The sequence below is a fragment of the Acyrthosiphon pisum genome, chromosome X (assembly GCF_005508785.2).
Source record: "Acyrthosiphon pisum isolate AL4f chromosome X, pea_aphid_22Mar2018_4r6ur, whole genome shotgun sequence".
In the NCBI taxonomy this organism is placed as follows: domain Eukaryota; kingdom Metazoa; phylum Arthropoda; class Insecta; order Hemiptera; family Aphididae; genus Acyrthosiphon; species Acyrthosiphon pisum.
The window spans coordinates 21,472,275-21,484,890 of NC_042493.1; the positions used below are offsets into that span (position 1 = coordinate 21,472,275).

A 12,616-nucleotide genomic window follows, 5' to 3' on the forward strand; every position below is an offset into this window, starting at 1 on the left:
CACTCCCTACTCCTGTTGGCCGTATCGACCGCCTTCGAGCCTACAAGTTGCTGTGATTGTATTGTGATAAACGCGTTCTATCCATGACCGTATCTTCGCTTGGAGGTATACCGCATACCACAATAATTATTACCACCATAATATAATATACGCAGTGCCGGTGTCAGGCGTTATGGAAAGACAAATGCGACATATTATGTCCCCTCGATTTTCCATTTTAATGCCTGCGAATACCGTTCAACACGTTGACCAATAAACAAAAATCAAAATTATAAATTTGTTCATAAATTATTGTAATTTGCAAATTATGAAAAATGAAAATAAAATGTAAAATTATAAAATACCTAACATTAATTTTATTTTTTTATATAAATTGTTACTACGGTAAACCTAACTAGTTAAGGGTATCGCAACTAGTGAAGTACAATACCTGTATAAAAATCAAATAGGCACTACGCATTTTTCATTTTGATTATTATTGTCATGGCCAAATTTAAGATTTTGCCGCCCGTGTGCAACAACATTTTGGAACTCCCGACTGCTTATGATTAATTTTTCATATTTCAGTATTTTTATTTTTTACACAATATTTATTATCCACCAAAAATCAAAAACAACAGTCTTATAATTGATAAATAGGTAATTATAAATGACAGGGTTTAATACAAATATGAATTATATTATATTATTATTCTCATAATAAATTGATGTGTCAATGCTCTTTTGCAGATAGATATCAATAGATATCCTTAAAAAAAAGTTTAAGTATAAAATAATTAAATCTATTACCGTAATTTATTTTAATTGTTTTTAAATTGTATTGAATAAATAACGAAAATGTTAATATAGCCTATAGGTATGCATAATAATATAATGTCCACATAAAACATTCATTCAGAAAATATTTAAAATACATTTCAAATACTTTTAAGATTTGAAATAAGTAATAAATACCTATATAAATTATTTTAACGGAAAGAGGCAAATCATTTTCCATTGTAAATTTTGACTAGTATTGGCGAGCAAAAAAAAAAGACAACATTTTGAAACGAAGATTTGGTTAAGACCATACCATATATTTTGTATTATTAAAATTATTGAAATTAATGTGTTCTATAAAATGTAGTTCAAAATGGTGGTTCATCTTTGGTTTTTAAATGTTAGCTCAAAAGTCATAGCCATTTTAAGTTTTACTCTGTGGCCTACGATGGTGTTGCTTATCAATTCGAGGGATATTTTTGTTTTAAGCTGTCCTAGCGAGCGTTTCGAGCGAGTGACCTGGTCGGTTTCTAGGCGATAAAAAATCGTTATAAACAGTGGCGGTAAATTATAGCGTTGTCGAATGCGTATAATATATAATACCAAAAATCGTGAACTTCGCGTAGGTCTATAATTTAAAACATAATGATTTCTGTCAATTTATTTTTACACCATCGTTCTTACGTACTCGTTGAAATATACAAGTTCCCTGATAAAAATTGAAATAATAAAAGGTTGCACCGTAAAGTAGTTTTGTTCCTTCCGATGGCGCCCGGCCCTATCCTAATATGTATACGAGGACCCACCAAAATTATATAATTCATTTTTTTTTTAACATAGAAAAAACTAATGTTATACATAATGCAAATTGCAATATGATATACCATTGTTAATTAAATATTTTTGCACCGGTAACTAATCAGACGATCAGACTAATCAGACGAAGAGCGACGTTGCAACATAATCAGAATAAAAATGCACCAGGGAAGAATCATAAAAATCGAATAATACAATATTTCAGTTAATTTATATTTAAAAAATTTAATTATTAAATAATTTCAGCGTTTATATAGGTAGGTACTCAAAACTCTTTATTTTTTTTTATTGAATTATACATTTATACCTACCGTATAGTAATAATGGAAATACAAAACAAAATATTATTTGTTATTATTCATTGACCTATTCATGTCCAAGGGTGAAAAATGTTTGTAATTTCCTTGTTTCTGCAGGGTTATTTCTACTACTTTTGCTCTTGAAAGACTAAAATAATGTCATATATAATCGTTTATGTAGGATAGTGCCACAGAGGGAAATTAAGCCTAAACCTACCGGCTACCTTATTAATTACAATTACAATGCAATATAAAATTACATTCAATTGTATTCAATGTTTGTTTTCAACATTAAATAATTGCTTATTTTTTAATTTTTATTGAATACTGATTCTTTAATTATTGATCAAGTTTGATTTTTAATTTTTATACTTTTATTGTCTAACAATATTTAATTTGATATATTAATCAATAATAATAAATATATATTTGTAACTAAAATATTTATTTAAATTACAATAAATAATAATAATATTAGGTAATTATTATATTTTTTTATACTTTATTTAATACTGAATTGTGACAAGTTAACATTTTAAATAATATAATTTACCAATTACCAGGATATTATTTTTTCCAATTAATTACATTTTTTTTCAAATTCTCGTTCCTCGGAACAACTCAAATGGAAACATGTTACATTATTGTTAGGTACTTGGAAAAAGTTCTAATAAATTACATAACACATTACAAACAAAGTAATGTGTTATCTTTGTTCCCTATGTTAAATACCTACTAACTACCCAACACTGGTATAGTGGTATTCACACACTAATATTTATTTAATATTTTTAGGGTTCCGTACGGTAAAACGAGATCCTATTACTAAGGCTCTGCTGTCCCGTCCGTCCGTCCGTCCGTCTGTCATCAGGCTGTATCTCATGAACTATGAAAGGTAGAAAGTTGAAATTTTCACAGATTATGTATTTCTGTTGCTGCTATAACAACAAATACTAAAAATCCTAGAATACATAATATAAGCAGTGTTGCCAACATATTTATAGGAACCCTTCGTGCGAGAATCTGACTCGTACTTGACCAGTTTTTTTTTATTTTACTGAGAAATATGATACTTTCGTTAGGATGCTACAAAATAAATTAATCAATTACAATTGTTCTTATTTAATAAACATTTAACACATATATAAAAAATACACATAAATTATAAATGCCATTGTTGAAAGAGTAACTGTAATTAAAAATCAATCAATAATATTTTTAATCATAACTAAAAATGTATACAGAATACAATTTTGAATTATGGTTAAAATTACATTACAATTATTTGAAATTTATATTATTATAATTTAAAGTAAACCATCAATCAAACACTAAAATAGTAAATATCTATAAAAAAAAAAAGGATATAAGTACATCACACACAAATTTAAACAGTTGACGCAAAACAGAAATTATTAAAATTAACAATAATAGTAATATTTCAATCAGGATTAAAACAAGGTTGATAATTATAACTTACACTATAGTCTATACTCCATAATATTATAGTTTCAAACAAATATTACAGATAATAATTTCATACATTAATGAGAAAATTATATTATCTTAATTCTTAAATTTGTACTGTTTTTATAATTTATTTAATCTATATTATTTACAAATACAAAATATTGTGAAACTAATTGCACAAATAAAGATGAAATTTGTACAGTTTTTAATTAGCGTACATGGATTAAATTCAAAAGGAACATAATATTATAATTAAGAGGATGTCACACCCGCATGTGTTGTCTCCATCTTACAAATGTACAACACACTAAAAACTGTTTTGCGCTGGACAACTTTCCTCTCACCATATTAGTTGTAGAACTACCAAGTATGTTTTTTTTTAAATAGCACTATCCAATCATTTTTTATAAGCAAATGAAAATAAACAAAAAAACCAAATGTTTAGAAGCAAATAACTTTATGTTATTTATGTATTGTATTTATGTTATCTTAAATATAGGCACGCTGTTGCATATGTGATTTTCTTCCCTATATGTTCAGAAATTTTGGAGCCACTACTACAAACACGGAAAGATAAAATTTGTTCCGCGCAAAATACATTTTGCTATGTTGTACATTTGTAAGACGGAGAAACACACATACGGGTGTGACGTCCTATTAAGAAATCTCATTGTGGTTTTACAACACATCTTTTTTTTAAATATTATTTTTCTGGACTTTTAATTTTTATTAATTTTTTATATATTTATTATAATAATATAATATTTACAACATCTGTGAGTTTGGTTTATAGGAAAATTTGTGCTTAATACACACATACCGACAAAAAACAAAAAATGGCTGTAATTAGTTAAGATCAAAAGAAAGTTATGGATTGAAGCAAATTCTCTATGCACAAAAAAATAAAATAAAAAAAAGTTAATATTTGGTTAGCATATTATTGAAAATGTATCCACCTAATTTAACTATTTCTGTACTTATTCATGTTTTATAGTATTATACTTAGTCCATTCAATAGTTCAAATATAGATGTATATTGTAATACTTAAATACAATACAAAATATAAAAATTATAAAAATGACAAAAACAGTGACTTTAAACAGTTAAATTTCATTTTATACAAAAATAATTTTAGAGAATTGAGCGATAGATTTTAAGTGTTGTATTATGACTTTATTTTTAGTAGTACATTTCAGGGAAATATTTTATAGTGATTTACTCTAATTTCCTTCTATCCATAACTAATCAAACATAAAACTTATGTATAAGCTATAAAGCATAATATAGTATTATTAAAATATATACATTTAATAATAAATATTATTCATTGTTAAAAAAAAAACTTGAATAGACTTTGGCATAAATATAAATTTTAAATTATATAAACATTTTTCGGTGGAAAGTAAAAGTATTTAAATATTTTAAAGACACTTAAAAGGTTATTGGCAGTAAACGTACAGTTTAATAAAAATATTTTCTTAACTAAATATTTGAAAAACTTATTTAAATTATTGTTTTTGTAGCTTACATATTAGGTATCCCATATGTAACTAGGTTAATCATAATAATTTTTAAACAATTGAAAAATAATTTCATATAATTTTTCATAGCTTGAAAATATTTTTAAATTTAATTAACGGTAGATTACAGTAAATATTATATTAAATTAAAAAAAAAACACAATATTACATTTTAGTATTCATTAATGCATTCCAATATATAGAAGCACGGATGTATAATAGAGAATTGCTAACGTAGGTATACTAAAAGTATGTTTAAGAAATGTTCACACAGTTAATATGTATACACTCTTATACATGAAATAGTGGCACTAATCATGGACATGAAAAGACACAAAATAAAAAATATTATTTATTATTTTCATTATTAAATTTTAAAAAGCAGGTAAGTGTACTCCGCTCAGAATTTAAAATTGTTTATATACAATTTTAAATTTTAAATTACTGTAGTACTTTTAAGTTATTTAGATTTATAATAATAAAAAGCAATGTTTGTGTGTGTGTGTGTGTTTGTGTGTGCGTGTGAGTAAGTAATCCATATCAGTCTTTTGCACTCTTAGTTCTGAAAAAGTATTTTCATTGGTTACGGAAAATAAAATAGTTATTATAATTGTACATAATTTTAGATCGGGTCTACATATTTTTTGGTTCATATTCATTGGTCACACCCACATAAGTGGCTTTTTCAGTAAATTATACAATTTTATTAACTTTTAGTCAGAAAAATTGATGTAAGACTAGGTACTCAATTAACAGAGTGTATCTTGAAACTGGTCGATTAAATATTAATTACTAATTAATTTAGTTTATTGTTTCTCCTGAAAAGTAGCAAAAATAAGATATGTGTTGTTGCTGTTAAGGTGGCAATATGTATAGTAATTAAAATACCAACTTATTTAAACATTTTACATACCTAAAGACCTAGTGTTAAACTATCTTTTTTTCTGCCAGCCTCAAGTTGATGGAAAAAATTCTGAATATATGCATTCATTTACTTCATATTTTATTCAAAACACAGTTAAAATTTAAAGTTATTTAACTGTTAAAAAAAATACATGTTTCCAAGAAAGAATAAACTGTATGGAAACAAAGCCCAGTATAAATTATTTAGTTCCAACAAAAAAGTTTGGGTTTCTGTATCCATACGGTATGAATAATTGGACTGTATAGTATCGATTTAAGTTGTACCGTATCCGTAATCAGATAGAATATTGGCAATGTGTATCCTTCTTTGTTACGAAACACAATGTAGAGATTTAATTTTATGATAATTAATATTAACTAACTAATATTATTAATAAAAATTAAGTACCTGTTTTACTATTACCTAATTTTCAGTTATATAAATTAAATCAAACAATTATTTTTATGGCTATAGGTACTATCTACCAACGATGGAACATTTACAGGTAGACTACATACAGAACCATAACCGTCTACACAATAAATCAATCCAGTTTACAGCCAAGCCTGGGAAAGTAAAAAATAATTTTTATTTGAGTTAAGTTGATACTTAACATTTTAAAAAGTTAAAGTTAACTTAACTTTTATCTTAGCTTTAATTTTTTAACTTGTTTATGCCCAGGCTTGTTTACAACCATTAATGTTAGTTTTACAACAACTTAACTTCTAACAAAAATACGTAATGTTTAAATAATATAAAATAATATTTAAAGTAATAAAATATATAGTAATAAACCTGATGGATTTTTTCAGTAAGAATCAGTTATTTCTGGGTCATCTGCAATTTTTATTTACTAGGCATTATTGAATCCTGAAATGTTTGAAATATTTCATTATTTCAATGCATGGTAAACTACTATAACACTATTATGTTTGGTTATTCATATTTAATTTATAACATTAAGTCACATTATATAAATAATACAATATATATTTGTGATAGGCGAGAGCAAGTGATATGAAATATATATTATATACCTAAATATTGTTATTAGCTTAATTTAATAATTGATTTTGAAATTCCTCTCCTCCACCCCAAGAAGTAAAAATGTGTAAACGGATAGAAATATAGTCTATCTACAAGTACTTAGAGTCAAACTCATACAATATAAACTATTATAAATGTTTAGTATGAACCTTTAAAATATAAAATTGTTTAGTACCTATATAACAATAATCAATAACACAAATATAATATATATTTGATAAACAATGATTTGCTAGTCAGTGAAACATGATACTTTAAATTTTAATATAATATAAGTACACCTACATTGATGGACTTAAGACATGGCAAACAGGCCTTTCTCCTCATATTAGCCTAGTGTTTACAAGTAAATAGGGTTATAAGTTCTTGCATAATACATAGCATGTAAAATAACCCACACGGCCATACGTAAGTTCCATCATGAAACAAAATACACCCGTATTTAAATCACTACAGGAAAAATACTACCATAATACATCCTTTTTTATTATTTTTAGCTATAATAATTCAACTTAATGCTTTGATTATAGGCTGACTCAGCTATAGGTCAGAATTATTTTTATATACAATCAATTTTAAAACATCCATTACAGTGGCCCCTCTGAAAGTCTAGATACCTACAGTACAGCAGAGTGGTACCCAATTGCCCACTTTTTTTTTGTGTATGTATAAGTACACAATAAGTAGTTGAAATAAATAATGCTTTCATTTTCAACTTTGAGCCTCGAGGGTGATTTCTGATAGAAAATTGGACCCAGTTGGTACTTTCGAGAGGTAAAAACAGAAAATGTCCAGGACTTTTCAGATGGGTAAGGAAAAATTGGAATTTTTTACCCAACATATAAAGTTTTATTGACATTCATAGAAAAAAAGACTAGTAAAATTGGAAACTGAAAAAGTTTCTAAACATATCAAAACAAATCAAAATATTTTAAATATAAACAACCAATGAAAATGTCATGTATATACGTTCTTTTTTTTTGATAACAGATAGAAAAAAAACACACTTCATTGTAAATACAATACATACATTCGCTCAGCTCAGAATCTAATATATAAAATTATAAACACAGTTATTAATTTTATAGTTATTATAAGTTTAAAATCGGACAAAATTAGGTAAGCCTGGGCATAAACAAGTTAAAAAGTTTAAGTTAAGTTAATTTTAACTTTTTAACTTAATATTTTAAAATTTAATTTTCATTAACTTAATTTTTAACTTAATGTATTTTTATTGATATAAACTTAATAAATAACGAGTTACTTTTAATCAAATCCAAGTTACGTTAATTTATAAATAATTAAATAACAAATATAATACAATTATTATTGATGATGCATATTGCATGAATATTTACTTTTTATTATTTTAATCCATATTACTGGCTGTTTATATATTTAAAAAAAAAAACTCAACTGAAGTTAATAAGTTAAGTTGTGAGATTCTGTATAACTTTTAACTTAACTGAGTTAAAAAAAGAAATTGGGATAACTATTTTTTTTTTTTTTTATTCAAAAACCATCATAAATTACATAGGATACAAAAAACATTGAGTTAGATTACATGATTATCTATCTCTTTTAAGCTTTTAGCTTGTGTTAGAGATAGAGAGTAATAATTATTAATTAAAAACTATACACATTATATTATGTGAGTAGCACAATAACTATTAACTTTAAACTTTTTAAAATGTTTACTTTCAACTTAATTTAACTCAATTAAAAATTATAATTAACTTGACCAGGCTTGAAATTAGGTATTTAAACAATTTTAGTTGTTTTGTTGTAATTTAAAAATATTATTTGTGGATGCTTAACAATTTGAATATTTTATACACACATCAATCAAATTTTCTAATGCAATGTTTTCAGCAAAAATTAATTTAACCTACTGTATTACTAAAGTAGAATAAACTATTTTAATAGCAAGAATATCATAAAATATAGGTACTTAGAAGGGTGCTGGTCGACTGTTTGACGGTCATGTATTCGAAAATGTGTGTCCAAAAGTTCATGTCATCGACAAATTGTATCTTCAAAAAGCCATGTGTTTGAAAGATTATTGTTAGAATTTAAAAATAAAATTGCCAAGCTAATTGGATCTAGAATGTGGTCCGATATGTCTCACACAGAAAACAGGTTTTTCATATTCTATAAGCAATCGATAAACAATCGATAAACAATCGATAACTACAAAAATATGCGTTTTGCGATTATACTATACATGTTAACATTCTATCTAAAATACGTTATAGACTTAGTTAGGTAGTTGATAGTAACATGGGCAGTTAGGTACAACAAACGCAGTTGATTATTGTTGCTGAGAACAACGTGCTTTTAAATATGAACATAAAAATAGAAATTTTAAATAGTAATTTAATTTCATGCTGGTGTAATTTTAAGTATTAATAATTATTTATACATTAAAAATAAATACTGCATTAGAAAAACAGACAATAAACATATTTTTTATTGGACTTGTGTAAAACAATGTGGTGCAAAAGTTCAGACTTTTTGGTGAAAACAATGTACATTATATTGACAACAATTTTTTCTGAAAATCACCATTCTCACGGAGCTGATCCAATAAGTGTAGAAGCAAGAAAAATAGAATAAAATATTTAAAAAAAATGCCTGAGAAGATCAAGACAAACCAATACAATTAATATACCACGCTATAATCGCAGGAACGTTTCAAACAATTAATTCTCATGTCAGTAAAGACGCGGCACAACCAATTACTAAACGTCAAAGACGTAATGATGACAATTATTGAAATATAACTATTCGAACAAATTCTTTACAAACACATGGCTTTTCGAAGATACCATTTTCCGATGACATGAACTTTTAACACACATTATTGAACACATGATTTTCGGACAGTTGACCCCCACTCGTAATTAGTAACTTAGTAATATAGGCCATTAGAATTGTATAAATCTCTTTTTACGATTAAGAAAAATTAATTAACTTAACCAAACCCTACACAGACTCATCTCTCGATGAAAAAGAGTCTCCTAGAACATTTGATAACATTTACTTACATCTGAACAGATTACCGGTAACGGATACTAGGATACACCACACCACCAAACCCCAATAAAATGACTACATTTTTTTTTTAAACATATGTACAAATGCACAGTATTATGTAAATATCTATACTCAGTATCGGCCATTATCAGTTATTTTGTTATTGGTGAGCTACGGGTGAGTCTGAGTAAGTTAGTTATAAATAGGTAAGTAATATTCTGTTGAATATATTTTCAATTCGATAAGGGTGAAATTTTAGAAAATCTAAAAGAGAAATTTTTTAGCTTATAAAATATTGTGATTTTAGGGTTTTAGAAAATAGCAACTAAGTAGATGTAATGAATTATTCCAATATTATGTTCTTTTGCAATATTTACCAGGAAATAACATTTTTTCAATTTGATTTTTCTATGTTTATAATTCTCAAGAAAATATTTTTTAATTTTTATAATATTTCAAAAATTCCTGAAAATACGTGAAGTATCTAAATTTGTTTTGTATTTTAATTTGCAATTTTCTTAAATATGTATTGAAACAAAACATGTAGTTATATTAATAAAGATAATCAAATATAAGAATCTACACACCGTTATTGTGGCTGCTCGAGCTCTTGGAAATATTTTTAACAGATTGTTCTTTTGGCATTATGATCATTTTATTTCCATTTAATCCATGTTTTACATTGACCGTTTTGATAGTAGAGTTTACATTTTTGTGTATGCAATTATTTGTTGAACCTTTAGTACAACAATTTCTAACTTGACAAACTTCTTCATGTTTAATAATTGATGTTGTAGAAAGAAGTGGAGAGTTCTTATTAACTCGATTTTGTTCTGAGATACTTGTATAGAATATCTGTGGGAAAGATGAATTTTCATTTTTAATTGAGAAGGGTATTTTTAACAAGTCATTAGGTTTTGATGGCACTGCAGTTGTTGTATTTTTAGTTCCATGAACTTTAACTCGGTTAGGTGCATGTATTTTTTTTAAAGACTTTTTTGGAGGTTCAACACAATTAATATTTAATTTTGAAGATCGTGTAATTCTTGTATTAACATTACTAGGAGTATACACGTATTCACTTTTGAATGATCTTAGTTTTTTGCGTGAGTCTTCAGTTGTTTTAGTTGCAGCAATTAAAGTATTTCTCGTTTTACGTAATTTCACACGATCAGCTATTGATAATGAATGTATGTTTGTTAAATGTGTATTAGAATAATCCTCATAAAGAGTTTTCAATTCTTCGGATTCTGATTTTTTTTTACGAGTACATTTCTTTTGACGTTGAACAGGAATGGTTTTTTTGAACCATTCTTTAGATTCTTCAGGAACATTAAAAGTTGAAGTATTTTCAACACCACAGACTTTTGACTTGCAATCAATTATTGCCGTATTTGGATCTTCAGTTCTTAAAGATCTTGTATGAAGAATATGTGGAGTATTTTCACTTTGCATTGGCGTGGATCTAAAGAAAAATAAAATATTTAAGTTACAATGTTTTATTTATATAATCCAACACCCAAGTGGGCAATGCAGGGAGATACAGTGAAACATAAATTTGTAACATATTTAATAAGATCATTAAAGGCCAAAAGAACAATAAATAGTTGAAGCTAAGTAATTATTATAACTCATAAGACGCATCATTTGGTGAAGTGGGTGATTTTGTCAATAATATGTGGAGTGTGTAGAAATAAGGAATAGATAATGGTCTCTGGTGCAGTGAGTTGGGACACAAAATGTGGTATTTGATAACATATCAGGCGCATCCAAGGTGCCATTTAGAGGTAAGGAATCATCGACTTTGATACCATGTGAGGACAGTATTGAGATATAGATCTTGGATTAGGCTGTAACCATGTTTAGAGTGATCTATCTTTAGCAAACGTGATAGGTAGGAAAGAAACTTAGTCTGGACGCGCTCACGATACGTAATTGATCTTTGGCCATTTTGTATGTTATAAAAATATTTCACAAAATTCAAAAATATATGTTGTTGCAACCAGGTATTAAATTACTCGAATGGCATTTTTTTTTTTTTGAACAACTGTCAAGCATAAAATTTGTTTCATATATCACAGAACATAAAAGTAAAACTTTTATTTTGAAATGATAAATGTATCATATCAAACAGCCTATAAAAACATGTATTCAAAGTTATAATTTATTCCTATATTATTTCAGAAAAAAATTGGTTTTATTTATTATTGTAATTTGTTAATTTGTTTATATAAACATTTTAAGCAGTTTTAAGCTAAACATAGATCTCAAACAATTAAAATCAGTATTTATATGTTTTGTATCCCAAGGGTCTATTAATTATATTTTATTGCAAATAAATTGATAGGTAGTATATAATGTACACAGTTTTTAAATTAATTAATTAAGCAATTCTTATTATTGTATGCCAATTGTATTTATTCCAACATCTGTTTTTAAAATAATACATTACTTTGTTAATCCTAATACCTTCATACCCGGTTGTATAAACAATACTTAACAAATATTTAATTAATCAATAGTGTGCTAATTATTTCATAAAAATCATTAAGTGTCCCATGATTGGTTAATTTAATTTTAGTTAACCATTAAATTAATCAAATTTGTATGCAACCTGGTATCTGTCTTTTTATTTTTGTGTGACAATGGACGGTACATAATACCACTGATCATAAATACTATAGATTGCTCACTGGCTGGTTTTTCGGTGGCGCAAAATATTTACTCCTGGTAGATAGCAAGGCAACGTGACTACTAGCAATTA

General features: G+C 26.3%; 1 protein-coding gene across 1 annotated transcript in view; it reads right to left on the reverse strand.

The window, feature by feature from the left end:
• Positions 1-6,253: 6,253 nt before the first annotated feature.
• Positions 6,254-12,616, reverse strand: part of LOC100575022 — a 14,569-nt gene continuing 8,206 nt past the window's right edge. Inside the window, exons 5-6 of the mRNA XM_003240307.4 lie at positions 10,440-11,317; positions 6,254-6,639 (exon numbers count right to left, since the gene is read on the reverse strand). Coding sequence (XP_003240355.1) covers positions 6,623-6,639; positions 10,440-11,317 — 895 coding nt within the window. The 3' untranslated portion in view covers positions 6,254-6,622. The remainder of the gene's footprint in view (positions 6,640-10,439; positions 11,318-12,616) is intronic.